Source organism: Anopheles stephensi, chromosome 2 (assembly GCF_013141755.1).
Source record: "Anopheles stephensi strain Indian chromosome 2, UCI_ANSTEP_V1.0, whole genome shotgun sequence".
Lineage (NCBI taxonomy): Eukaryota > Metazoa > Arthropoda > Insecta > Diptera > Culicidae > Anopheles > Anopheles stephensi.
Genome location: NC_050202.1, coordinates 87199989 through 87225616, shown reverse-complemented (window position 1 = coordinate 87225616; position 25628 = coordinate 87199989). Strand labels below are relative to the sequence as shown.

The 25628-nt window shown below is 43.6% G+C and overlaps 1 protein-coding gene across 4 annotated transcripts; it reads right to left on the bottom strand.

The window, feature by feature from the left end:
* Positions 1-16767: 16767 nt before the first annotated feature.
* LOC118505022 lies at positions 16768-25303 on the bottom strand. Of its 4 annotated transcripts, none has more exons than XM_036040222.1 (7): positions 24751-25303; positions 19614-19916; positions 19131-19336; positions 18475-18688; positions 17914-18217; positions 17098-17222; positions 16768-16971 (listed from the first exon to the last, which is right to left on the bottom strand). In XM_036040222.1, the coding sequence occupies exons 3-7, from the start codon at positions 19284-19286 to the stop codon at positions 16820-16822; spliced, it is 951 nt and encodes a 316-aa protein (XP_035896115.1). In that variant the 5' UTR covers positions 19287-19336; positions 19614-19916; positions 24751-25303; the 3' UTR covers positions 16768-16819. The 4 variants fall into 4 exon arrangements, with proteins under 4 accessions (XP_035896115.1, XP_035896114.1, XP_035896117.1 ...); XM_036040221.1 differs by having other exon boundaries at positions 24766-25303; XM_036040224.1 differs by having other exon boundaries at positions 24896-25303.
* Between the last annotated feature and the right edge of the window lie 325 nt (positions 25304-25628).

Genomic DNA, 25628 nt, shown 5'->3' with positions numbered 1-25628 from the left:
AACGGTATTCAGTGCGCCGCGACGACTGTACAGCACGTGCATAAGGTTTTCGAATGCATTAGCAAAATGAATACAGTTCCCTTCGGATGTTTCCAACAGCTCCCGTGACAATAGCAATCAAGCTGATTGTATGCTTAGCTTTCAGGCCTTACAGAAGAAGGATGGGACAAAATTAATAAGCGAAAAGTCTATTTGCTTCCGGCGAAACCAAAAATTCAACACGACAGGCACAAGCTCAAAACCTCCGGAGAGATGATTGTCAACTCCGTGTCAAAATCCTATTAGCAGCAGCTTTAAATGCAAAGCATCTGCTCACTGTCTCTCTCTCTGCTCTGGTTGATATTTCAATTAAACTTATCACGATGAGCCCGCTTGGTTTCGGCCCGCGGGGCGTATGATGCTGCGGTATTTGGGGACTTTGCCTGTTGATGTTTGTACAGGTTCTAAGTCAATCAGTAGTCAAAGCTTCGGAAAGCGATAGATGGATGGGCGGTATGTTCCCAGGCGACAACCTTGACAAAGGGAGTCAAACGAGCTGGTAGATGGTAGATATCGTGCTTTCGATTGCATACCTTAGGGCGTAGTAAATAAATATTTCTGGTCGCTAAATAGCTGGCATCATTATTAGCTTAATTGGTTATATTTGCAGCAAGTTTTAAGCAGATCCGTCGCCTGGGTCCAGCCGGAAGAAAGCGAAACTTCATCAAGCATAAAATAAACTTGATCGCGAACCACAAGGCAGCGATAGAAGCAATAGTTTGGGCCGACATTGATTGAGTGGTGAGCGTTGCTAATTTGGTGGTTAAAGCAATCGTTCGGCCTCGTTGATAGGTGTCCGCAGTGTGAAGTGGTGCCGAGCAAAATGTTTCATTTGCGTCGCACGGGCAAAATGAAGCCTGTCGAACAACTTTGTTTGTTTGTATTAAGTATATTTTGTCAACGTTTCTTCGCTCGCTGTCCTGCACGTGCACGTCTCCCAAGGCTCGTATTTTTTTTTTCTTCTTTTCCGACTGTATAAGCCTTCGCTGCGGTCCAAATTTATTCATCCCTCCCACTCGCTGACCTGTTGTTGATTTCCCCGCTTGGTCCCGGGAGCGATATTGTCCGCCGTCCAATATTTGTCCGGTTCGCATATTTATGGCTCTCGCTGGTTAGATGTTACTCTCCTTCTCTCTGCTGGGAGTTTTGGTCGTTCCGTTGTCGGCCAAACGTCGCAAAACAGTCGCACACAGACTTCATTGGCACCGAGCGGCAGCGAATCGTTTTCGGGGCGCTGTCGTTTCATAATTAAGAAATTATGCGACCCCGAGGCATAGGGTCTCGTATGAGCTATCGATGCCACGTGCTGTTGCGTAGCATGGGGCACGGCGCACTTAATGGCAACACAAGCAACAACCGTAGATGGGCGAGAGTTGGCAAAAAAAGAACCTCCCCGACTAGACTATAAAACATGAAGATAAAGCCAAACAGTGCAATGATTCCTGCTCGGACAAAGACGCAAGCTAGCGATGGTGCCGATGGGTGGTAGCGTACTGCGAAACTTTGATGATAGTTTTCTCGTAACATAAATCTGTGGTTATGCAAAGGGAGCTCGGGAATGTAGGCCTACCTGGTTTGGGCCTTCGACAATCGAATCACTCCCTGAGGCGTCTATGCAAATGGTGTCAGGCACGGAACGAATTGGATGATTTGTTTGACGGAAGAGGTTTGCTACATTTGTTGAGTTTTGAGCATGATATCGTTTTATATTAACATATTCAACTAGTGTTGCATTGTATTGAAGGATACAGACGAAAAACGGCAGATTCTTGAAACGAATTGCATAGCTTTAGGCGCATAATTTCTCGTCGCGAGGGTTGCGATGCCGTGAACAATATTTTCAAATCAGTTTCCCTCTCCACTCATCAAGACTACAATTAGCAAACGTTTCACTGAAAATGAGTTAATTGACTGACTCTCCAGCATCTTTGCAAACGATCTTGAATGTGTTTGAAGCTTTTATCTAACGATTTGCTTTGTGTTTGCTTCCGAAAAACCCGCCCCAAACAGACGTCCATTGTTATTCCGTTGACATAAATTCGAATTTGTTACGCATTTTAAACAATACCCATCAGTCACCGGAAGCAGCTTACTGGGTGTGTGTTTGTGTGTGTGTGCCTGTTATCATGATATCACAGCATGTCCGGTTTGCGTGCTTTCAAAGTTTTCACTTCAATTTCGTTTCGCTGTGATTGGTTCGGTTCGCTTCTTCGTGGGCAAGCTACGCCGGGGTGGAACAAACCCCCACTGTGGACACAAATTTAATTTGATGTGTTTCTTGACATTGTTATCATATTACGGTGGAGACGTCTGGACGGGTGCAAACAAACAGCTCGGTGGGAAAAAACAAACCCCAATAACACACTGATGTAGCGAAGGGAAGCAGATTGCGCCAAGGCCGGCCGGAGTAAGTTTCTCATTGAAAAATTAATAACAAATGAAAACTGAGTAAGAAAACTGATACTTTCGATTATTATTCTTTGATTGTTTTGGAAGGTTAATTATGGAACAAAAATGTGATACGTTGATTGCATACTTTCAGGCGGCTGGTTCGCAATGTTAGCGTTATTCTAGTTGAATCGTTTAAATTTACACCATTTACCCATCTAATATTGACCTTTTTGATGTACTTAAATGGTTATTATTTTTCTTTGTTTACTGTTCTGATCGATCAACTTATGGGGTTAGTTTAAAAGCTTTTTATCATCGTTTAAACGGTTGACATTACATGCTCTTCCTGAAACATTTCGACGTGAAGTGAAAATTCTTCTGCGAAAACAAAAAGGAAAATAAAGAATCACTCTTAATATCCCACGCAAGCGGCAAAGGTTCGTCGAAAGTGTAGGTGGTAAAATGTTTTGTCGTAAAGTTTGTGGATTTCTTATCATTCCATTCAGTCCCGGACGCAACCGGCAACGACTCTGCCCGACGTCAAAGTCAAATACCAAAAACGTCCTGCCACCGTGTGTGTGAGAGTCTGTGTCGTTGCCCAGGCTTGCTGGTGAATAAAACTGTGAACATTATGTAGCCGCAGTCAGTTTGGTGCGCACTTGTGTGCAGGGTGTAGCTGCTGAATAATTTATATTTGTTTAAATGTGTGTGCGTGTGTGTATATGTAGTAGAGTAGTGCCCGGGGGCCAAGTCTGATACCATTTATGGATTGCGTTTCGAGTGGCAAGCGGCGAACTTTATTGTTTAGAAGAAATATGAACGTTTTCCCTAGCAGGCGTGGTTTAATAGGAGGCCAGAACGAAAGTCAAATCTCGTCTGATGCAGTGGATGTGAGGCGCAGAATTTGGGTTGTTTTCTTCCCCTAGATTTGTATTTCCTTCATCGATGATCCTCATCTATCTTGGCGAAAATTGCGTTTTGCCTTAATGATGGTCTCGAAAAAGATTTGTCTACAATTGTGCCTCAACTATCCGGAGACTGGCCGGGCTTATATGAGCTAAATGAATTGAACATTCAAATTGAGGTATTTACCAAGAGAATGACTTTAAAAAAGTCAACATATGGCAAGTTTATGCAAATAATTCGTTAAGTGCTTACTGAAACGCTGACGCAAATGGGAGCAATTGATGGGAAGAATGCCTAAATCGGTAGAAGCAAAAGAACTCTGTGTTCAAGAGCTATTAACGAAAAACACTGAAAGGGTTTGGTGCGCTGGAAAATGAAATCACCATCGTTTAACTGTGTTTTATTACCTTTCGGTGAAGTCTTCAATGGAGGCCACAAAATATTCTTCGTATCATTTGTTTTCTGTTTCGTCGTTCATCCTTGCTTGTTTAGGAGAAAGTGAGTGAACAGTGATTTGATGAGCATCTAAGCATTTGTTTACGCGTCAAGGACTTTTGGTTATGCAGGCAATTAGAGTCACTCATCCATTTAGCAGAAGTATTAGCTTTTATTACATTTTGATGACTTTAAAATGGAGCCTTGAAGCAATACGGGCAGGCCGTTCTTATGAAATAAAAATTAATGGAATCTTGTGTAAGCGAAACCGCCAGAGCAGGATGGGGACAGAAGGTGTTGTAAGGTTAGGTAAATGATGATGCATAAAAGTATCAAGCAGTGCTAGAGAAGGAGTGCTTGCTCAGATAAGTGTAATTGATTTTATGAGACCCTCTTGAAGCATATCAATAAAGAAAGCACTTAACTTAGTGCCGGCTGAAACCTTGCTCTCAGTTCATTGTTTTTCTGTTTTTTTAGTTCAACGGTATTTTAGTTTTAGTTAAGTTCAACGAAAAGGCAAGTTAATCATTTCATACAGAGAACCGACTTTAGACTATTTCCTCAGTGGTCTCGCCTGAAGGTATGCAGAACTATTAACGGTAAGATTATGTTTTTTGAATCTAAAAATAGCATACCTTCAGGCGATTCACTAGACTTGATTATAACAAGGAATGCCCTCAAAACAATAACTTTATTACAAAATGTCCTACTCATTCGTGCACGAAAGACTGAACAAATTCATTAAAATGTACGGAAAAAGTGCCCCAAAAAACTGAAAAGACGAGTTTTCGACAGCTACTTCCAAGAAGCGGAAGGGCACCAAATTTTGCCACCGAATATGCTCATCATCTTATCATGCAATCGCAATATTGTAGCAGTTGTTTCCCAATCTTGCCACTCGATTCTCGTGCCCGCTTCTCCGATTTGCGTTATCATATCCTCGGGTTATTTGTTTTGCATGGTCATTCATTTCACGATTCTGTTCCGCGCGCACTGTTAGTTTAAGGTTCCTCCTTCCCGCATCAACACACTTACGGGCTTCACTGCCGGCACAGACTTGCGAAATCGCTGTAAAAGTAAACCGTGCAGAAAAGATATCATGCTAGAGGTTTCGGGTTGTACGAGCGAAGTAGCAAAAAGAGACGAAACAAAAGCAGAAAGAAAACCCTTGCGATTTTTGATCAGCCAACACAATGACAAGCGATAAAGATTGCAACGGACGGATGAAAAATGAATCCAGCGAGCAAACACTTTATCCGTTGTGCTGTTGCCGGCGCGAAAAACAAACGGCATGATGCTGGTGATAGACCCAAGGGTGTGTGTGTGTGTGTGTATGTGTCTTTGCGAGTCTCCATAGAATGTCCGGCAGAATGTACGAGAATTGGAATACATTTTGTCGCATTCCTTCACCATCGAGTCTTTACCGGCCAGATAAAAAACGCGTCGGCTAACAATGATACAGTGATATTACATTTCAGAGCTCCCCGAAAGCATTACGGAAGATAGTTTCAAAGAATTTGTAATAAAAATAAGCGAAAAAGTGATGCTTAACCTGTGGACGACGGTGGGGATATTTAAAGCTCGAAAGGTATTCAAATTAAAAATGAAAATATTAACCATAATTTAATTACAATAGTCGTATGGTATTCTTTCCTCGATCGCAAGGACCAGAGGACAAAATTAACTTAAGAGAAAGTTCTCCAGCTCGATCGTTCCGTTCTTTGCTGCACATTAGCGCGATAAATCAAATGCAATGCAAATTTCCTTACCGTGCATGACAACGGATTTCAGGGGCTCAGCATTTTCTGCTTCTTCTTCCGTCTTTCGGCCAGATTATCCTTTGGGTCAAGTGTCTGTCTTCTGGGGCGCGGAACCGGATGATCTTCCGGACCACCTCTTGCCAAACCGCCCGATTACTCACCGAAATATCGTACCGAGCACAGGAGTGCAGGACCAAGTAAGCGGATGGAGCCGAAAAAAAGGGAAACGATTATCATCGAGCTATTCGTAAAAGTGTAAGAGTCATTATAATTAAAAACTTTCCCAAGGGCTTGCCCAACCCAACTTGGTTGAAAAAGCGAGCGACGGTCAGCTGGTAAGGGGAAAACCATCACCACCCCTCCCCATTCGTCGAGATCCTGGGTTTTGGGGCTTCGTTTTACTGTGCCGAGCTGCTCGACCTCGAATATGGCGAATCATCTTCTCCGAGTCGGGCGCGGAAGCACAAGTGGACCATGAATAGCCCGGTTTCAAGGTCCGGAAACGGATGCGTCCTCTTGCAAACTTCTCACCGACTGGTGACGATTAATTTCGTTAGCGGCGAGCAATTAAACCGGGTCGAAAGGGCGTGAAAGCAGAAAGCGTTCTGAGGGAAATGAGAAAGCAGGTCCTTTCTTTCTCAAGGAGAAGATGCTAGGAGAAGCTAGACGATATAGGAATGTAGACGCTCGAAGGTCTGCCTTGCAGTGCACACAGAGCGAGAAAGGATTAAGTTTTCCGATAATTGTGAAGAGCTGGGAGAAACTATTTGCATTTTTTATCCTTTGCAAGATGAATATCATGCGGGCGAACAAATTGAGATGAATGCAATGAAGAGCGGTGGCTGCATGAGGTACGTAACCTAAATATTTCCTGAGCAGGTTAATAAAGCATAGTTCTGTAACGGTAGTGAGTTGTCGTGGAAAACATAAGACTGACGCGCTGAAGTATAACTTTTCGGGGTGCAGAAAATGTTGAAACAATATTTTTACTTTATTTTTCCCCCAGCCTTCCATTCGCTACTCCGCCTGGTATAAAAATCCCAAATATAAATGAAAACATGACTCCTGTCTTCTGTGCTTTCTACACTCCCTGCTGCCTTGCTCGTCACCTTTCACCATGGTAATAACTTTCAATTTCCAGCTACACTTACCCACGACAAGCATAAAACCGAAAACTTTTCTCATGGATTTCATTGCAAACACAGTGATAACGGGTGGGAAACCACCCCTTTTGCACACCGACCACATAACCAGCCGCACACACACATGTAAAGCTTTAGTGTGCTGTTTGCAGGGCAAAAGCGAAACTAAGCTTCCGTGCTCCAAAAGTCGTGATGATGGTGCAAAATAATTCTACCCGTCACATCAATTCGCAAAGAAGCGGCAAAAAAGGAAAGCAAATTTCCTCTTTATGCTGCACTACAAAAATGGCTGCATTGCAATGGATGCGGGAGTGCTGGGTGCAAAAACATTACAGAAATATTTTGCGACTCGGTTGTGGGGTTTGTGTTTGCATGTGTGTGAGTGTGTGTTTGTGATAAACAAGCGCCCAGGATGGATCGGTGAACTTGTTAATTAATTTTCGTTATCTTCAAGTGCAACCTCCGCTGGCATGCGTGCTGACTGTAAGGGCACTGAGAAGCTGCAGAAAATAAACTTGCTGAGGTATGTGGAATTGAGATAATTGTTTTGTAATAGTGTTTGTGGAGCTTGTTTTGTTTATTTTGTTCCGATTTATGGAGCTGCGAAGGACACAGAAGGACTGCTTCTCATAGAACCTCATCAAAACGGGTAATTGCCTCCATCAATAAATACATACAGACAATCGAATGGTGCACACGCTCACGACAATAGCCCTCGATAGACCTTCCGACCGGATATCAGCAATAGAATCGATCCCTCTCCAAACATTAGCCCCATTTGATATCGATGAACAGTGGGGTGGTATTTATTTTCGGCGTGATGACGCTTAGGAGAATTAATTGAAGGATAATATCTCGATGTTTGCGCTTATTCATGGGGGCCATTATTGGAGGAATCATTTTTTTTTCGGGCGAAGAAAAACAAATGGAAGAATAAGCTCAACGACACACCACATCAAGTGTGCAGAAATCAATTAAACGTCGTCGGAAGCAGGCAAGTAGCAAGGCATAACGAGCAGGAGATGAGTGATGTGAGACTCGCCACCGAACGGACACGAAACGTCCCAAAGGGGGTTTTGATAAGAGTAAGCAGAGATCATTACTAATGGAGAAGCTATAATTTATGTGGCTTCAATTATGAGGCATCGTTTGCTTGTAGGAGAGTAATTTGTGGGACTTTTACCACGATACAAACCTTGAAACGGGTTTTATGGAGCGTTCTCATGAAGTACCAGGCGTCTCCATTAAGTGAGCGACCGAAAGATTTTCTTTTCAATTATTTTTCCCTTGATTTTAATTGCAATAAATGTGAAAAATGTAAATAATGGAAAAATATCATCACATTTTTTACCATGCTTAATTTATTTCACGTAATTTCCAACGTTTCAGAACATTTCAAGCATAACTACTATAATTTAAAGATGATGGAATAAGCATCTCTGACGGCTTCATAAACACATACGCACATGACTGAACTGAGCACTTTCGCAGTAAATTAAGAGCAGCGAGATAGAGCGGTTGCCGACCGTGCAATAAATCATAACGTCAAGCCATAGCACGCAGGGGCTGATTTTGAGTGATAAGCGCGCAGCTGGTCAAGCAGGGCACGGTGAAACACGCTCATAATTTTTCCAACAGAACCGAAACGTCCGACTCTCCAACGGGTTGCGGCAAACATCTTTTTCAATTAGCACAAATATGATTTGGTCCACTTGGTCCGCAGAAGTCGACCGAACGCGTCATGATTTGAGATGAAATGATGTGTGCAGCACATTCCACCACGAGAAAGAGACGAGAAAATTCGTAATAGATATGAAGTACGTACACATTACGGTTCCACGAACGAACCACGAGAACGTTTTTTCTGCTATTGAAAGGCCCTGAACACATTCATCACCTATATGGTATGTGAGATGGGACTGGGCAGCTCAGAGTGTCCCGGTGCGCCCCCGGGGTCGGTGCCGACTGCTCGGAAAATATGTGTGGAATGCAGAAATGGATGACCTTCGGGTAGGAGGGAATGCTTCGATGAAAATATACACAACCTTGCAAGATGCTGCATTCACTGAAGGGCGCACACATCAACGGGTAGAATGTATGAGAATAGAGGAGATACCAAATTCACTTCCTTTTGTGATGTTTGATGGAAGAGCTCGAGACGAGACTTTATTTTCGTACCTGCCGCCATACAAAGGATTGTGACTGGCAGTTGGATTTTCCCAAAAGTGGTTTTTGTGCTTCCGGGTCGTAAATTATAAAATAACTTTCACTTGAAGGTATGCCTGATCTGGGTGTCTTTAAAAAGCTCGCTAGATCGTTGAGTTAGCCGAATATGTTTAAAAGGAATCGTTTGGGTTGGCTACACTTTTAAAGAGCCATGGATTAATTTACTGAAAAAGGATTATTAAAACAAAAGCATGCTATAATAAATTATAAGAAAACAAATGAAACACTGATTGCCTAACTTTAGGCGCTCAGTTAGACAGTTGTGTTTTACTGATAAGAATTCTTTAAATTTAAATTCAAAGCTCAAATGCATGTTTTAAAATCCATCGCAAGGGAACAAATTGGGGATTCCCACCCCTTCGGACATCACCTCGAGGAAGGATCTTGGATATGGGATTGTCATAATGGGAAATAAATCATGCAAATGTAAAACAAGACAACAAACATGCTAGCTGGCCACCTTTCCCGGGTGAGAACACCTTCGTGTGTGAGGTGACGATGTCAAGGGGTTTTGTTACTGGTTACGAATTGTTACGGGCAGCCTTGTTCGCCCACCCGGGGGTCCACTGCCCGGACAGGGGGATCGTTATGATGAGAGAAGATGGACAAGGGTATGAATAATTCATACGAGATCAGAGTATCACTCTTGTGGGAGCGGACAAGTAAATGTAAATTTTTGAAATCTTCCATAAAATGTATAACATTATCCGGCATCTCTTTCCTAACCTTACTTTCGCCGTGTGTATCGCCTGGTTTTTGTTCCCACATTCCGAGAAAGATGTGTTTCTTTTAGTGTTTTAAAAGGTATTTTGTGGAACAGAGCTTCACTTTCTTTTGTAGAATTTTATTGACCTTTGTAGCTGGGAAAGTCCGCGCTTGCAGGAAGAAATCCTGGCCGAATGGAGGAAGTGTTTAATAATGCACCAACCGAACTGTATTTCATTAATGTGACGCTTACTTTGCTGACTCAAAACGGCTTGATTAAGGCAAAGTTGAAAGGCAATCTTCACTGGAGAACGAGTCAATCATGGTGAACTGTACTCGCCAGCAGCATTGGCCTGACACTGGTGATCAGGCCACCACCAGCCAACCAGTCTTCCGGAGCAGAAGAATGCTAAATCTATCATATTAAAAAGTTGGACAATAAAGCCGAGATGGTTAAGCAATAACGGAGCACGATGTGGTCTGCAGGCGAAGGTGCTGGCTCATGGGTACACAAAATCACACACACACACACACGCGCCCAAGGAAGAGTGTACGATAATGGAGGCTTTAATAAAGGGCGAGCTGGCGATGGATTCCAAACTTCCCAGGCAACCAGCACATTCCAACGGCGAGCAATCCTCATTTTCAGCATGGCCACCATAAGTTATCTATCAGCTTGATAAATTTAGCTCGTTCCGCGTCTTGCCAACCCGGTGCCGTTTCACTCCCGAGGAAGCCAACAATGTTTTTTTTTCGTTTCGTTTTCGTTGCTCCATTCGTCTAAGAGATTTTTCTTTTCATCTTTACGGTTCGGTTGTCGGTGGCGTGATTTTTTGTTGTTGTTCACCTTCTTCTTTTGCTTCGGATTTGGTGGGTTTTCACTTGCTTATTATCAGATATCCACACCACACGGTGGAAGCATTTCTGGACGGGATCCGGGGGGTTGCGTTGAGGGATGGGTCTGGGTTTCCTTCTTCCGGTCCACCACGGTGATCCCACGCCAGCAGTCTTTTGAAAGTTTGCTTGGAAAATTAATCACGATAAGGATAACAAAATCACACACACATACCCGGGCATACACACACACACACTCACACACACTTCAATAACGTTGGGTACTGGAAAATCCGGGGCAGAAAAGATAATGTACCTTCCACACATTTCAAAGCTCTCGTAGGTTCATGCTCTATTGAGAGAAAAATGAACCGCGTAGAGCTGTGCCGTGCGGAAGTGTGATTGCCTCTTTTTTTGTGCTTTCGCTTTTCGTTCCGTGCTACGTTTTTTTCCCGAGCGTTGGCACTTGATCGCGATTGAGAGTGTGTATGTGTGTGTGTTAGTGTCTGGGAGGTTTTTTTTTGTGCTCAAAAAGCTCCTTCATAACGCTGACAAAAAGCTTAAAAAAAAAACAAACGCTGAGCACGACGGGTAGGGTGATTGCAAAGAAAAGAAACACTTCTGGTAAAATTATGGCAAACTGATTCGGAGGCAAAAACTAAACGCTTACGGTGTTCGAGCATTTCCTCTTTGTTGGGTTTACGATAACACAAGAGAAAGGACCCGCAGCAGACGATAGCTACAGCCCCGGGGATTGAGTGTGCCGACGCGAATGCTCATCGAGGATGTGTTAATGGGGCGAGTAGTGGTCCGTCGGCGCTGTTGAATCCACTTGAAGATGACGCAATGCAAGACGCATCGATTTTTGCCTCAATGCTGATTAATTTTGATTGGAGCGTTTGGTTTTCTTTTTTGGGAAGATTTTCATTCAATTAGGTACACGGCGTGGAAAGTGCTGATGAGATTGAAACTGGAATTAGGAGCCAAATTTGGGAAGCGAATGTACGCTGCGCTGGTAAATTTGATAAAGGAAATGGATGAGATTGAGAAAAAAAGTTTCTTTGTTTTAAGAAATATTTCTAACAAGCAACATAAACTACTTTAAATTGATTGAATTGATTGATTGATTGAATTGATATTTTAAATGCTACTTGCTTCGATTGCTTGTTACTCGGAAGAGTGTTTCAGTTTTTAGCGCCTAAAAGTATGCAATTTTGATTTTTTTCTTTGTGAGCATACTCATTTCGGTGAACTAAGGTAAGGAATTTTATGAGAAATAACAACTAAATTTATTAAATAATTTTAATTCATTCATTCATTTATTTTTAACATATTTAATTCATTAATAATATAAGATTGCATACATTTAGGTGTTATGCAGTAAGAGTGACAATAGCCAAATCGTAGTTATAGTAACTTTTTTCGCATTGAGAATTATTTCAACGACGCAATTCAAAGTCAAGCTTGCAGTGTGTGTATAACTTAATCCTTTATTTAGTTACCAGTTCCTAGTTCAAGGTCCCACACATACACACTAACATTGCTCCAGTACAACGTAAAAGGCGCAACTTCACACGTCCTGTACAAATATTATGCCGCGAGTTTTACAAATTGAAACTCCAGCCGAAATGGTTTTCCCAAAGCCCAACGTAAGCGGATTTTCTGCAGGAAGGAATAAACAAACCTCTGCCCAGCAAACCGTGGGCAGCCACTTGGTTTTTATGCGTTTTGTGTCGCGATTCGGTCAGCGGAGCTTCGGATGCTGCATTGCCACCAATGCTTCTAAATGTGCTTGTTTAAGGATTCCGTTTGTCTATGCGTGTGTGTACGTGTGTTTGACTTTGACTTGCACCATAAATCATTAGATTGCAGCAGTCGCGAACTAAAGTGCAATCGAACACTGCGATTCCACCATTTAAGGTTCCTTCCGCAAGCCGAGAAGCTGAAGCCGTGCATAAAGCGTCGAAAGTACACCGGACGGGTACGGCGCACACGATTGATTGGCCGGTGTAGTGGCTGGTTTCGAGGCGGCTTCTCTGCAAACCACTCGGCTGGCGCATTTCGCATTCCCTGGGACACACAATGACACATAATCTGCTGCTTGATTGAAGCACATTTCATGCACGACGGTGCGGCTCGCAGGTAGTTAAGCGGTATGCAAATTAAGCACTTAGCAAGTGATTAACGTTCTCGAATAATGCCGTTTTGGCGTTGGTGTGGTAAGGCAATACCGGTTGGTTGAGGGGGAGTGAAAGCGCAGGTGTCAAGAGTTCCGAGGAATTTGAGCAATTGTGCGATTAATGTAGCATCACCAGGACGGGATTGCATCGGTCGGTTCGGAAGCGAAAGCAACATTATCTGATGAAGGTGAGCATACGCGAGCGCGAGCGTGAGGCTTGTTTAATGGTAATGCTTGAAAAGAGCATGTTATCACCAAATGACAAACCTCATTACAATGGGATTTTTGAGTGTGTTGGTGCAGTGATGCTCCTTTGGCTGGCGAGCTTTCAATCGAACTACGCCTAAAGGTATGCAATGGTATGTGTGTTTCGTGCGGTTCGGCCGGTACAAACGCTAACCGGAGCTGGAAAGGAAAAACTTATGACACCGGGGCAACCTTACACTCGGCCCGAACACAAAACCCATGAATCAGTGCAAACCTGCCGAGACAAACCTCCCCAAAAGCTCCACACTATCTGCAGTACGACGTGCTTGACCAGCTGGCCGGAAACAACTGTGCCCGTGCTTGTGCGGATGTGGATTTAGTTGGGGCTGGGTTTTAGTTGAACCGCCTGGCCCTCGGAGGGGAGTTGGGTCGCTTTTTCGCGACCTGCGGGTAACGATGCCGCAGCACCAATCTATCGCTTGCATCGGTGCACGTGCACTGGATGAATTATGCCTGCGGTTACGGTGAATTATCCATGTTGCACCGGGGCTGGCCGGCAGCACCCTTAATCCGGGGCTGCCGTAGGGCAAAACCGGTGAATTTGGCTCGGGCCGGCCATTGGGTGAAAGTTTTAACGGACGCAATTTAACGCTTACGGGCGTATCTCAAAATGGGGTTATCGCATGATGGCGATTAAATAGTTACGTGTTTAGCGGTTGCGGCCAGTTTGGCGTTAAACGCGCCGCGAGGCAAGAGTTTTCGATAGGTAATCCTTAAAGTGGGCTTATGCGATCAGAAAGTGTCTCTGACTGCTCTGGATAGATCCCATAAGGATTATTGATAAAAAATTTGAATTTTCAAAACCGTTATAGAACTTAAATCGTTTCAAAGTGTGTTTGTAGAGTCAGCAACCGGTAATATCCTCGAGCTTCAAATTTTTACCAATAACTGGCGAGATGATTTATCTCAATAAGGACGATGCTTCTCAAGACGTGGTTAATCTCAAAGACTTTAAAGGGTTGCTTGTCTGGTTTTATGTGAATAACGTGACCCATGCGAGCACCTAGATGCTGAAGGTCTGGCAGTTGGCGAGTCATTGTACAAGTCAAGTAGCAACTAGGCTTGTTTGATTTTTAAATTCTGACACTTGACTATCCCTGATCTTAAGCTACAGAGTACTTCTTAGGAACACTTTGGATGTTACCTCCCGCTACTTTGACTGCTAACTTATTTTCCGTCCAAGTTCCAAGTCTTATCTGCGTGTCCCCAAAAAATCGTTAAAAGAGTTGAGAATGGGCTACAAACTAAAGTCGGGGTATGAGCAAGAAGACGTGAAACGTAGGCGTGAAAAATTGAGGTTCTGCAAGAGATCCCATGAGAGCTTCATTCAAAAAAAAAAAAAAAAACTGTAGTGATGTTAATTGTGTGAGCTACAAAAACCAATTCATCTAAGATCCTGCTGAGTAAGATAAGAAAGAATGCAACAAAAAATTGACAATAGCCGAATGGCCCTTTGTACTTCAATATATAGTTCCTCACAAGGTTCTAACTGGTACTGTAGACATTCCATGAATATAAAGAACATAAACAGCATCAGTTCCTAAATCAACATTCTTCTGCCCCATAATAGCGAGTAACAATCAAGTCTCGATGCTTTAGAACCGCTCAAGAATATTATCGCATCCATTTTCTCCGATTCTCGGAAAGGATTCCAATACCACCGTAGCTGCACTATTTTTCCGACCCTTCAATCAATCATATTTACAAGCTAAACGACAATTGTAAGTAAAAGATTTTATCCAATCACCCCACACTGCGGGGCAGGGATGAATGCTTTGGATATTTATGTCTGTATCTCGATCACTGTCAACACCATGACGGGGAAACGGGAGAGAGAAAGAGAGAGAGAAAAAACACTTCTTTACTGCTGTGGAAGTAGTTACATGGCCTGCTGAAATGGGGAATGGAAGAAAAACAAGCGAAAGGAAAACGAAATAATCAATATTTTTCTTCCATTCGAACAATCAGCACCCAACGGAGAGAAAAAGTTTGCTTGATATAATTTTTCATCCATTTCATCCAGCTTCTGGTTCGATCGGTGTTTTGTGGCGAGGAAATCTATCGTTTGAGGAAAACGGGGTAAAAACTTTGTCCTTCTCTCACTCGTTCTCTCTCTCTCTCTCTCTATCGCCCCAGTCACGCAACTCACCTGACAATAATATCAGTGCAGAAAGAAAAAGCAGCTTTCTTTTCCCGTTCTTCACTCGGTGTGACATTCAACTGTGGTCGCATTTGCGGGTGGTAAACGGTCACGTGCCAGTCATTCGTGGGGGTTCTCACCGCCATTGACAACCCTTGTGCATTGGGCGGGAAGAAAGCGAAAGGAAAAATGGCGAACAGTAATGGAGCGCTGATGAGGCATGACATCGATGAAAAATTATGCAAAACAAAGTGCGATGGCGATCAAGGTGACAGATAAAAGCTTGATTTTATCCCCCCCTCCGCAACGATACAACCGAGCGCAACGTAAAGCGTAGCACAAAAACAGAAGAAAATTGAATTGGAAAAGAAATGAGCTGAGCAAACTTTCCCCACTTTCCTTATCGCTGCTTACACCGCGGGGATAAAATCATCCGAGAGTTGCGTCTTGGAATGGCAAAATATTCATTTGCAAATCCAGTTTTTGCCCCCGTTCGTCCGTTGCTTGGAAGAGTGAAGATGCTTACGACTATCGGCTTCGTTGCTGATTCCAATTTCCGAGCAAAAGAGCAATTCATCCGTTTACCTTTCCGGGAAGCGTTGCACGGTGCACGAATGCTGAATTTAATGATGCAAACCCACTCAACCGATTTGCTCGAAAATCGATCGCAAATGAAATGTGCGCGAAACCACTTCGCCCAAGGTAGAGTACGGTTGTTTCATTCTTTACGCTCTACCCATGCTTGACTACAGGGTGGCTCGAGTCGAGTCGATAAATGCGCTTCTGTAAGCGAAACCGTGCTCCGGTGGTTTGGCCGATGGTGGTGCTGGTGGTCGGGAGAGCGTGACGTGCGGAAGCAAATGAAGAAACTTAAGCTATTAAGAAAAGTCGTCGCTAGATTGCATATATCAATTTTGAACGAAAGAAAGAGCTCGGCGGAAAAAGTTTCAGAACACTAGAAACATTGCAGCAGCAGCAGCAGCATGGCAATACCACAAAACCAGTGAGAACAGTTGCATTTAGTTAAAGCTTGGGATTGGACGTTTTGTTCTGGTTGGATTCCACGTCTTCGTTCCTTTCGTGTGCTCTATTTTCTATTTCAATTATTCCACAAAGTAACTTGCTTGGTTGAATGGTACGGTGTCTTACAAAAAAAAACCCACCCAGTGAAAGAAAAGCCATCCATCTGTCGTCGAACGTTCGCACGCTCGCTGCGAAAACCCGTATTCCCGGAACTGTGGGTAGGTGAAGGATTTATCTGTTTGAATCTGGAATAGATTGAACGTGGAAAATCTGTGGAAAGAAAATTCAGTCGAACGATTGTATGGGAAGGACAGGACAGAATAGTGTGAAGAGAGCCGGAATCGAATGTTTGAATGAGACAGTCAATATGTTTTACTAGAATTGTAAATGGATGATAATTTCATAGACTTCCTAGAGATTGGGACAAAAATCCCATGAAATTGGAAGTATTGAATTTATTGCAAGAAACATGAAATATGGATGTAACTAGTACGTTCCAAGAAGTAATTCCAGAGCTAAGAATATGTGAAAATGGCTAATTCAAGGCGTTATTTACCCTGCATTCCCGTAGACCCGAAATTACTCAGCCTAAAGTTATGCAATCCTTGATTTGTTATGTTTCGGATACAAATATAAATTCCAAATAGCAAAAAGGTTATTCTTGATGTTCTATATTTTCTGTGAAAGAAATATTCTTCTTTGTTTTTTACTTTTAATTTCTTTTTTACTTATTCCAATAAGCCTTGTTGATCACTGAGTCGGTAACGATTTATTAAACACAAACCAGTGAACCGCTTAGCCACAACCAGCTCAGCTTCAGCAGTGCGCACCAGCTTATTGCCACCAGCGTGGAACGGACGCCCAACAGACCCGATGCCTCTTTGCGATGCCCAAAATTATGCTGAACAGCGGCCGGAGTTTCACCTGTGATTGAAAAAGTCCGCACCGTTCCGCAAGATTCGAAGACAATAAAATTTTCATTATCGCAACGACCGAACCCGGGCGAGAGCGGCTAGAGACAGTGAGAGTAATCCTATTACGCATACGTACCGTTCAGAACCTGCACCTGGGCGGATCGACTCTGCTTGCCGGCTACGGTGCAGTTGTAGACGCCATTGTGGACACGATTTGCCTGCAGAATCGATATCCGGCTGATGAGCCACTGCTTGGTGCCACTGTGGACGAAGCGGAACAGAACGAAAGCAGGGTTTTGTTAGAAGGGCACAGGTCCTGAAAGAACACGTCCAAACGGTCCCGTAATGGTGGAGCGAACGCGTGATGGGTCCGTTTTGAGTCTCCGCCAAACGCTTTGATGGTGACCTCGTCATACTGCTTCCGACGAACGGTGGACAAATTTTCATTTGAAGCTGCTACCGACGATAAATTATACGCAATTGAATGGAGCGGAAGTGAATGCTGCGTTGCTGCACGACGCAGATATTGCCAGCGTGGTTGAAATGGTCTGCTTTTGGAGTTGCGAAGGGACCCACCGACGATGAGGACATTTATCAATAGTAGCAAATTGTGTGGCCATGCAATGGATGCAATGTATGGTGCTTTGGTTTGGAGTAACGGTCCATACATCCGGTGGAACACGCAATAAGTCGTTGTACTTTAAATAAAGCCCGTCGTGAATCTTGCTTAATCCCCTTTCAGAATAATCCATATCAAAATGGACGACATTTAAGTGTGATTTCGCTTGATGGTACGACTTTCATCAGAACACATTATCGGAAAATCGATAGCACGGGTATTATGATAAGACATTCAAATTATCGATAAACGGTGGCAAGACGCTAGAGCGTGTGTGTGAACCTATTATTACTCCAACTCACACAAACTCACCCACAATCGGTCCCAACTCACCTAAAACTCATCTTGACATTCTTCGGCAGCTCGGCGCCATCCTTGGTCCAGCTAATCAACCCTCTTTCCGTCGAATCCGACAGTTTGCTATCGTCCTTGGTGGTTTTGGTGCCTTGTTTCGATGCCTCGTCGAATGCGTTCGCTTGAGGACCGACGGAAGCCTTCGAGCGTTGCTTGGAGTTGGGCGGAAGACTCGCCAGATACGACGTCGACACTTGGCACGATATCTCGATCGTGCTGCCCAGCTTGTAGTAACGGTCGAAGAACTCGTAGCCCATCTCATCCACTATTCTTACGGCGGGTTCTGTGGTGAGTGGGGAAAGAAAGTTGGCCAAACGGAATGATATCGTTTAAAGCGAGCTGTCTGAAGGAGTTCATAAAACTGTGAATTGTTTATTGTTCGCAGGTGATTTATTGATGTTGTTTACTAGTGTCTAGAAGAGCCTTCTGGATTGTTGTGATGCATTTTTGATGTTTTAATTTGGAAGCTTCGAGCACAACAATCGCACGGCCATTAGAAGGTAATCTGGGCGAATGATGAGTGAGCCTGATTCCACTTACCCAAGACGGTCAGATTCGTTGCAAACACCCGCGGAGGGTGCGTCGACACCTGGCACATGTACAGGCCAGCGTCGTCGGACTTGATCGGGTTGATATGTAGCCTCCAATTGTTGGGATATTGAAATTTGACCTTTATCCTCGGGTCCCCGCTGTATGTATTGTTGCCCACGGTGAGTAACGACACCTTATCGGTGATTCTTCGGATCCACATCACCTGCAGCCGGTGGAATGAAATGGCGACGATGGGCGATACATGCCACAAACAATGTCCGAAAAAAAAAAGGAAAGAGATAAAACACACCATCACTGGTCGGCCGATCGTGCAGACGATTGAGAAGGGTAAGAGCGAATGGGATAAGATTAATTTTAGCCAGTCCACCCGGGTCGTCCGTTCGAAGGATTCTTTGGTCGGAACTGATTCGTTCGCATAAATCCCACCATCGGATCCCAAAAAGGTGACGCCGAACCGAGCAAATGGGTCAGGTGCTGAGAAACAGAATATTGCCAAGATTTCATATGGTAAGATGTAGGCACGTAGGCCGGGGCGATATCATTTTGGTTCCTTTCGCTGGGATTGGGATCCCGATCAGACAGGCGGACAGTGGACGGAGGGATGAATAATGAGTGGTAGACGCAGCGATGGCGATGATGCTTACCGTTTTATCTTTAAGCATTCCTACCCTACAGTTGAGGATGGCCTCCGTTGATAAATGATATCCAACCTGCAAGGCCGCCCCGGAAGTCACGTTGACCGGTTCCTCGAAAAAAGGACCCCAACGACGCTCGTGATAATGCTTGCTTTGATAAGGCATCGAATGGACAATTCGACTACACCGCACGTCAGGTAGGGTAGGTATTAGAACTGTAGAGTAAAAGTGTTTGAAATGATAATGGGAGGGCTTATTAACTTGAGTTTAGTACATCTGTTTCTGATTAGATTGTACGAATCATATCAGCAGCTGTTTCTGGGAAGGATAACAGTTTATTGTGCTTCTGATAACCTTGTTTGGTGATGTTTTGAGGTTTTGTTTTGTTGTTGAGTCGGAATGGCATACTTAAAGAATTATTTTGATTTACTCTTATCGTTCGTTTGTCCCCCATTTAAAATTCGATGGTTTAAGTTTGTTGATCAACCTTACCTGCTTTAAAAGATGTTGTCCTGTGTTGACAAATGTCTGGCCCAAACGCCTTCAACCCGGTTTATCAGGTGTTAACCGGGAAGAATCGGGGATTCTATAAGACATGATCAGCTTGTTCTGGGCTAATGAATGCCGCCTTTTTAAAATGTGAACCATAATATTCTTTGATGCACATTTCATTAATAAGGACGGAAGAAGCGTTGCTTGCATATCCCGAGTTGTGCACAAATGGCCAGTAGTTGAGATTTGGGTCCGCATCAGATTATTAATATTTTACTTAATGATACGTCCGTTATTGAGATCCTGAAAAAAAGCGAGCACAAAGACCTTCATCAGAAAGCTTGTTGGAAGGATAAGAATGTCATTACTTTACAGCTTTATAAGCGTCTTTAAAACACATCAAAAGCTCGCTCAATGTCTAGTAAAAGCATCTTTAACCGGTACTATTTGCCCAAAGCATGAGTAGAGAATTTCCCGGGGTTCAGGTTGTTTGCGAACCCTTATGACTGGCGGTCATAAAAATGGTAGTTGACCGTACGTAATGAATTCACGTGCCTGTTTCACGATCCCGGAGATTAACTTTTATCACGAGTCTAGCAAGCGAAGCTTAGGAAACGGTTTTTACCGACTGGCGTTTCTCGGAAGGAAGGTCGTTGGCAACTCGTTTGAAGTCTTGGTGCATTATTGAATCGTAGCAAGGGTTATGCTTACTCCGGAATCCATTGTTTAGATGAAGCAGATGAGTAAAACATTTAAAACAAAGAGCTGCAAGATCAAAAGCGACTCACCCTCTGTTTGATATGTGGATGTACGAGAATTATGTTTCGGTACTAAACTCCGCCATACCGAAGCGTGACATGATTTATCTAACAACATGGACTCATTTGCTCGTTACTGTCACACAATCCGAAGGCTCGTCTCTAAACGCATGAGATAAAGATCGTCGTTTCGTTCAAAAAACTTTCTAAATGGCTTATGTGGGGATTTGAACACAAGGAACCCCAAAACTTGCCTCACCCATTCGCCCATTAAAACTCTCCCACCAGGACTGTAGCTGAAGATGCTCGCAAGGTACGATGAAAAGACACGATTAGCTGCCGCTTCCGAGCAGCACAGAACAGCCTCCAGGATCTTGTGCACATGGCGCAGGCTGCGGCTGGTGAGCGTGCGTTCCGTGCGGTACAAGCCTTTCCAAACACGACTTGCCAACCATTGAAACCCAATTAGTTTTCTCGATGAACATGTCAGATAATCCCGGGTTTGCTACCGACCTTCCGATCCTTGTTACTCGTGCTCGAAATTGAAACGATGCAGGGCGCCTAGATTTTGATTTACCGCTGCGTTGTACGTTGACATATCTAGGCATATCAAGTTCGTGTGCTCGTGTGCGAAAGTTAAGGGACACGGCTTTAGGTTTCCCCTAAACGATGCGTATGGGATTGGTGCCACTTATAAAGCATATCCACTCATAAGTCTAAGACCCCCATCCCCTACCACTTCCGAATGGTGGAGAGGAAAATCCCGGCGAACAAATTAAACTTAGTTTTCCTACAACTCGATAACCGGTTTTGAGTTACAACCGCACCGAGAGTGTTTTGGTTTAGGGGCGAAATGTTCGTGTAGCAAAGTTTTCGCACTATTCTAGTGAAAATTACACGACAGAATGTTTCAAACGGGTTTTGTAGAGTTGGTGTAGACAGTTTGCATACATTTAGGAGTATTTGAAGCAACGACGTCCTAGGGTATGCAATAAGCAATGGACACACTGATGGATTTTGTTCTGAGCTTTAAGCAAACTGTCACATGCAGCAAATTTCTACTAAAACTGCTTATTTATCGTTTATTAGACAATCACAAATGCTCATTAACGTTTGTATAAAAAAACCCTGCAAGAAATATCATCACTCAACACGAAACAAAGTGTTTCTCATTTCATTGGAGAAAGTTTTCCAATCTTCACTGATGGATCCTACCAGCAGCAGCTAATGGAACAAATCTTCCAGCCATTCCGTCTGTCCCATGCGGCCGACCGGCAACCATGATCCATTTTTATTGGAGCCTGCTGACCGGTGGTAGCATGTGATGACCTTCGCCGAGATTATTATTTCATCAATGGAAAACAATACATTACGGGCGCATGGGAAAGGTTAAACGAAACCGGAAATGAGCTCGTTCTGGAGTTGGACGGGAGTTTGCTTCTTGTGCAAGAGCTGGCGGAAACGCCACTCGATACCACTCGGACAATCAGTTGCTAATGCTCAGGAAGCAATTTTAAGCCTTGTTGAAAATTTCTTCATTTCCTTGGTGGCTTTCAAGCAGCCCGGCTGGAGTATGGAGTTTAGATGTTGGAAGAATTTTACCATGAGAAAGCTCCAACACACAGCACAGGAAAGTAATGGAGGAAAAAGGGAAAACTTTTCCACCCATGGGTTTGGTTGTTTCTTTACCAGCAAAGGAAGAATATATTCCCCCACGCTTGCTATCTGTTTATCTGTTACACCTTGTTACGTCCGAACGAATATTCAGCGAATGGTTTGGCCGTGGGTCGAGGCAACTGAATGTTAATTTTGGGGTGTATTTGCGCTATAAAAGCATTATTGCTTTCGACTTTGCAGTGGGAAATTTTACGCGTAACAAGGTCAGCAAAATGTTTCGGATACATTTATATGACCCTTAGGAGGAGAGGTTTGGTAAAATAGCCTTCGCAGTGCAGGATCGCTTTGTATCGACCAATTATCATTGTGGGAAATAATAAAATGGTGTCGATGCCGTTGTCTAGATAGGCTGGCAGCAATTCAACGATTACATTACAAAGCAGTTTTGCAGAACGCATAAAACAACTCATTCGAAAGCGAAAAAAGAAACAAAAAAAGCTGCCCTTCTAAAGAAGATGTTACTTTAACTCGAAGCTTGCAAAACACCTTGTTTAACTGAAACTTTTCTTCTCTTGTGCATGAACCTCAGTGAGAAGATTTTTTCTTTCTCGTAAGTCTGCTTCAAAACCCTGCCTGCGGATATTGCCTCTTTTTTGCTCAGCTTCGTCTGCTTAACCGATAAACAAGTGTGGTAACTTTTATCCGCTGGCAAAAGCATTGCGATAGGGTGTGTTTTTTTCTGCCGAGTCTCATACTTCGACTACATTGTTCGAAACGTCGGAGCTGTAGTTTACAAGTTTTAGTCACAGGATGAGATCATTTATTTTAACCGGTTTTGCTGGTTGCGTTCCTTTCTGTTCCCATCGTTGTTGTGGTCGCGTTTTTCCTCACAATTTTGGAAGGTTGCCCTTTCCTTGGGCGGTTCGCGTGCAGGTTCGTTGGTTATGTCGCGGAAGCTGTGGGAGGTTCACAATGTAGGTCATCGTGTCGTTGTTTTATTGGCCAGCATTAGTGTTACTTATGCCACAAGAAATGGTACACATTAAAATGATAAAAGAGTTACACTCTGCCCGGTAACGTGGTGTACACTTACACAAACCCACACTCACATGCACACACTGGCGGAAGTGTGAATAAAATGTGAACTTTTGTGAGCAAAGGTTGAGCGACTGTAGCGTGTAACGCTTTGCTGAAAAGTTTCGTAAAATAGCGGAAGCAAGCAAGCATGATACAGTCAATGTTTCTAGAATTTAAGTTTTCATCTTTTCACCCGGCTTCCTGGGTCCTGGGTTTGGCCTCCCCTCCCATGCATTGATTGGCACAAAAGAGGTACCATAGCCATAAATAAATCGCCCTCATAAATTCTTGTTATCCACAATGGCGTGAATTTTGTGCGGTGCGCGGTTAGTGCTCTGTCCCGCTGGTTCGATTATTCCACCCCGAAATGCGGGCCATTCTATCGGAAAAGCATGAGCGGCAGTGCAGCGTGAAAGAAAATGTGAAACAACCTTGGCGAAATATTTAATGTCCGTGTAAGGAGTAGAAACGGGCAGAGCAGCAGCAAAAGCATCCTGTACATCGAAGGGATGCTTTTTTGTTGGTTGGCTGCTCGCATGGATGTCGCCGTTGACCGGCAGGCCAGTTTGGAATCTCTGCATCCACACGTCGGATGCTGATAATGATAAATGATCAACGCCAAACGATGCGACCCGATGGGGGGTCACACCGGTTATATATGTCTTTGGCTTAGGTATGGTGGTGTTTAGCAAAGGAGCGAATGAAATGATGAAGAATGAACAGAAATAAGCGTTGGTAAAGTATATAACACAAAAATAAATCTCCACGTACAGTCTTGTTTAACTATGTGTGCAATTCAACACTCGATTGCATACTTTAGGGCGGTGATCTGGAGAAATTTTTATTTTCAATTTTACTTTTAATTTCAATTTTTCAATTTCAATTATTTGAAGTAAACCTGTTTGGTTCTTCAAATATTTCAAGCATTTTTGTACAGCAGAAACTTCATAATATTAAATAAAGATATTAAGCTACAAGCAGATCAGCCCGGTTCGTTTCCATGTACCGTCTTATTAAGCTAAATATTTCACCTCATGTGTATGTGTGCGTGTTTTAACAACACCTCCATAAGAAAACATTTCCTCTCACATGGCTGTGAAGCAAACTTCCGAACATGCAAGCAAACAGTTTGTGTTTCAGCCAAAGCAAACATACGACCCCGGTGGTCTGTGCACCGTGCGTCGTACCAGTGAAATCGGTGAAACTTCTCGGAAAACTTTCGAGGCTTTAATGGTTTAGGCACAGGCTATCCGGTTTATGGGTTTACAGTGTGCGTCAAGGTGAGAGCGTTATAAAATAAAAGAACACAATGAAGTGTCGAATGAACTGCACGCAATCGTTGGTAAGGGGCTGTATGATGGGTTACGAGCAGACAGAAGTGAGATATTGTGGCGGTTGGCAAGGTAAATTGAATTTGATGAAGATTACAAGCAATTTGTCGTGCAAGAACGATTTTGAGGCGCATATAGTTGAGAAATTGAACTGCACGACAAAAGTATAACGCTCGTTTGGGGTTGAAGAACAAAGAATTTTCTTTAAAAACTCTTCAAAGATGAATTTTTGCTTGAGATGTTTAACTTAAATTTTAACAAAACCCTTGAAGTAGTCAATGAATAAGTTTTTCATTACTGTCGGAAGGAATCTTTTGTCATAAGGGACTTAAGGGATATCTTTAATATTCTTACCATTTTTTAACGCACCTGTGGAACAAATGGATGTACCTCCTAGGATATGTGAAACCCAAAGGCAAAAGGTCGCTGGATCACATACAGCCCATACACATACAGGCAGACCACAAAACGGTTTTGATGGTTCCCTGTGGAGAGTTACCTGACTGTTCATTTGCATGAGGTGTGAAAGTATTCTATTCCACGGGTTTACAAACGAATGGGGATGAATCATGTTGCCCCGAGAGGTCAAGAGGGCTTTCACGTCGCTGCTGGTACGTCATGACGATGAGATCACGAGCTAACACACCGGTACAGAACTGCAATCCCAACTCCCGCTTCAGAGCCCTGCCACTAAGCACGACCTGCCAGTCGATAAACATACGATCCATCCCCGTCCACAGTCATACCGATCGGTCAACTCACTGAGCTAAAAACACCACTGTAACGACTCATCAAACACACTGGCAAATGTCGCGAACGTTGACCCACTGTGTAAACGGCACGTGAACGGCCACTCTCAGTAACGATTCAATCGTAACTGACCTTCCAGCGTTGCCTGCTGTAGACCATGCCGATCCGAGTCCAAACAATCGTGCTCAGAGCCAGATGACTTCTCCAGCATCCGTTGGAACTCACCGGAGCACTAAAGCCGGAGCACTCACTCACGAGGGAGTGACGTCGTGGAGTCTGCGCGATCTTCAGCAAGAAGCGCCTGATGAACAACCAGTGAGTGTTTCTCCTGCAAGAACTCAAACCCATCCCAAGAGGGCGAAGCCATGCCATTCCTCCAGACGCATTTTTGTGGGAAGCTGAGTAACTGAAGACACCTTGTTGTTGTTGGGTTCCATCGCTCCTTGGCCTTCGTCTTCTTCCTGGTCTTCGCTCCATCATAA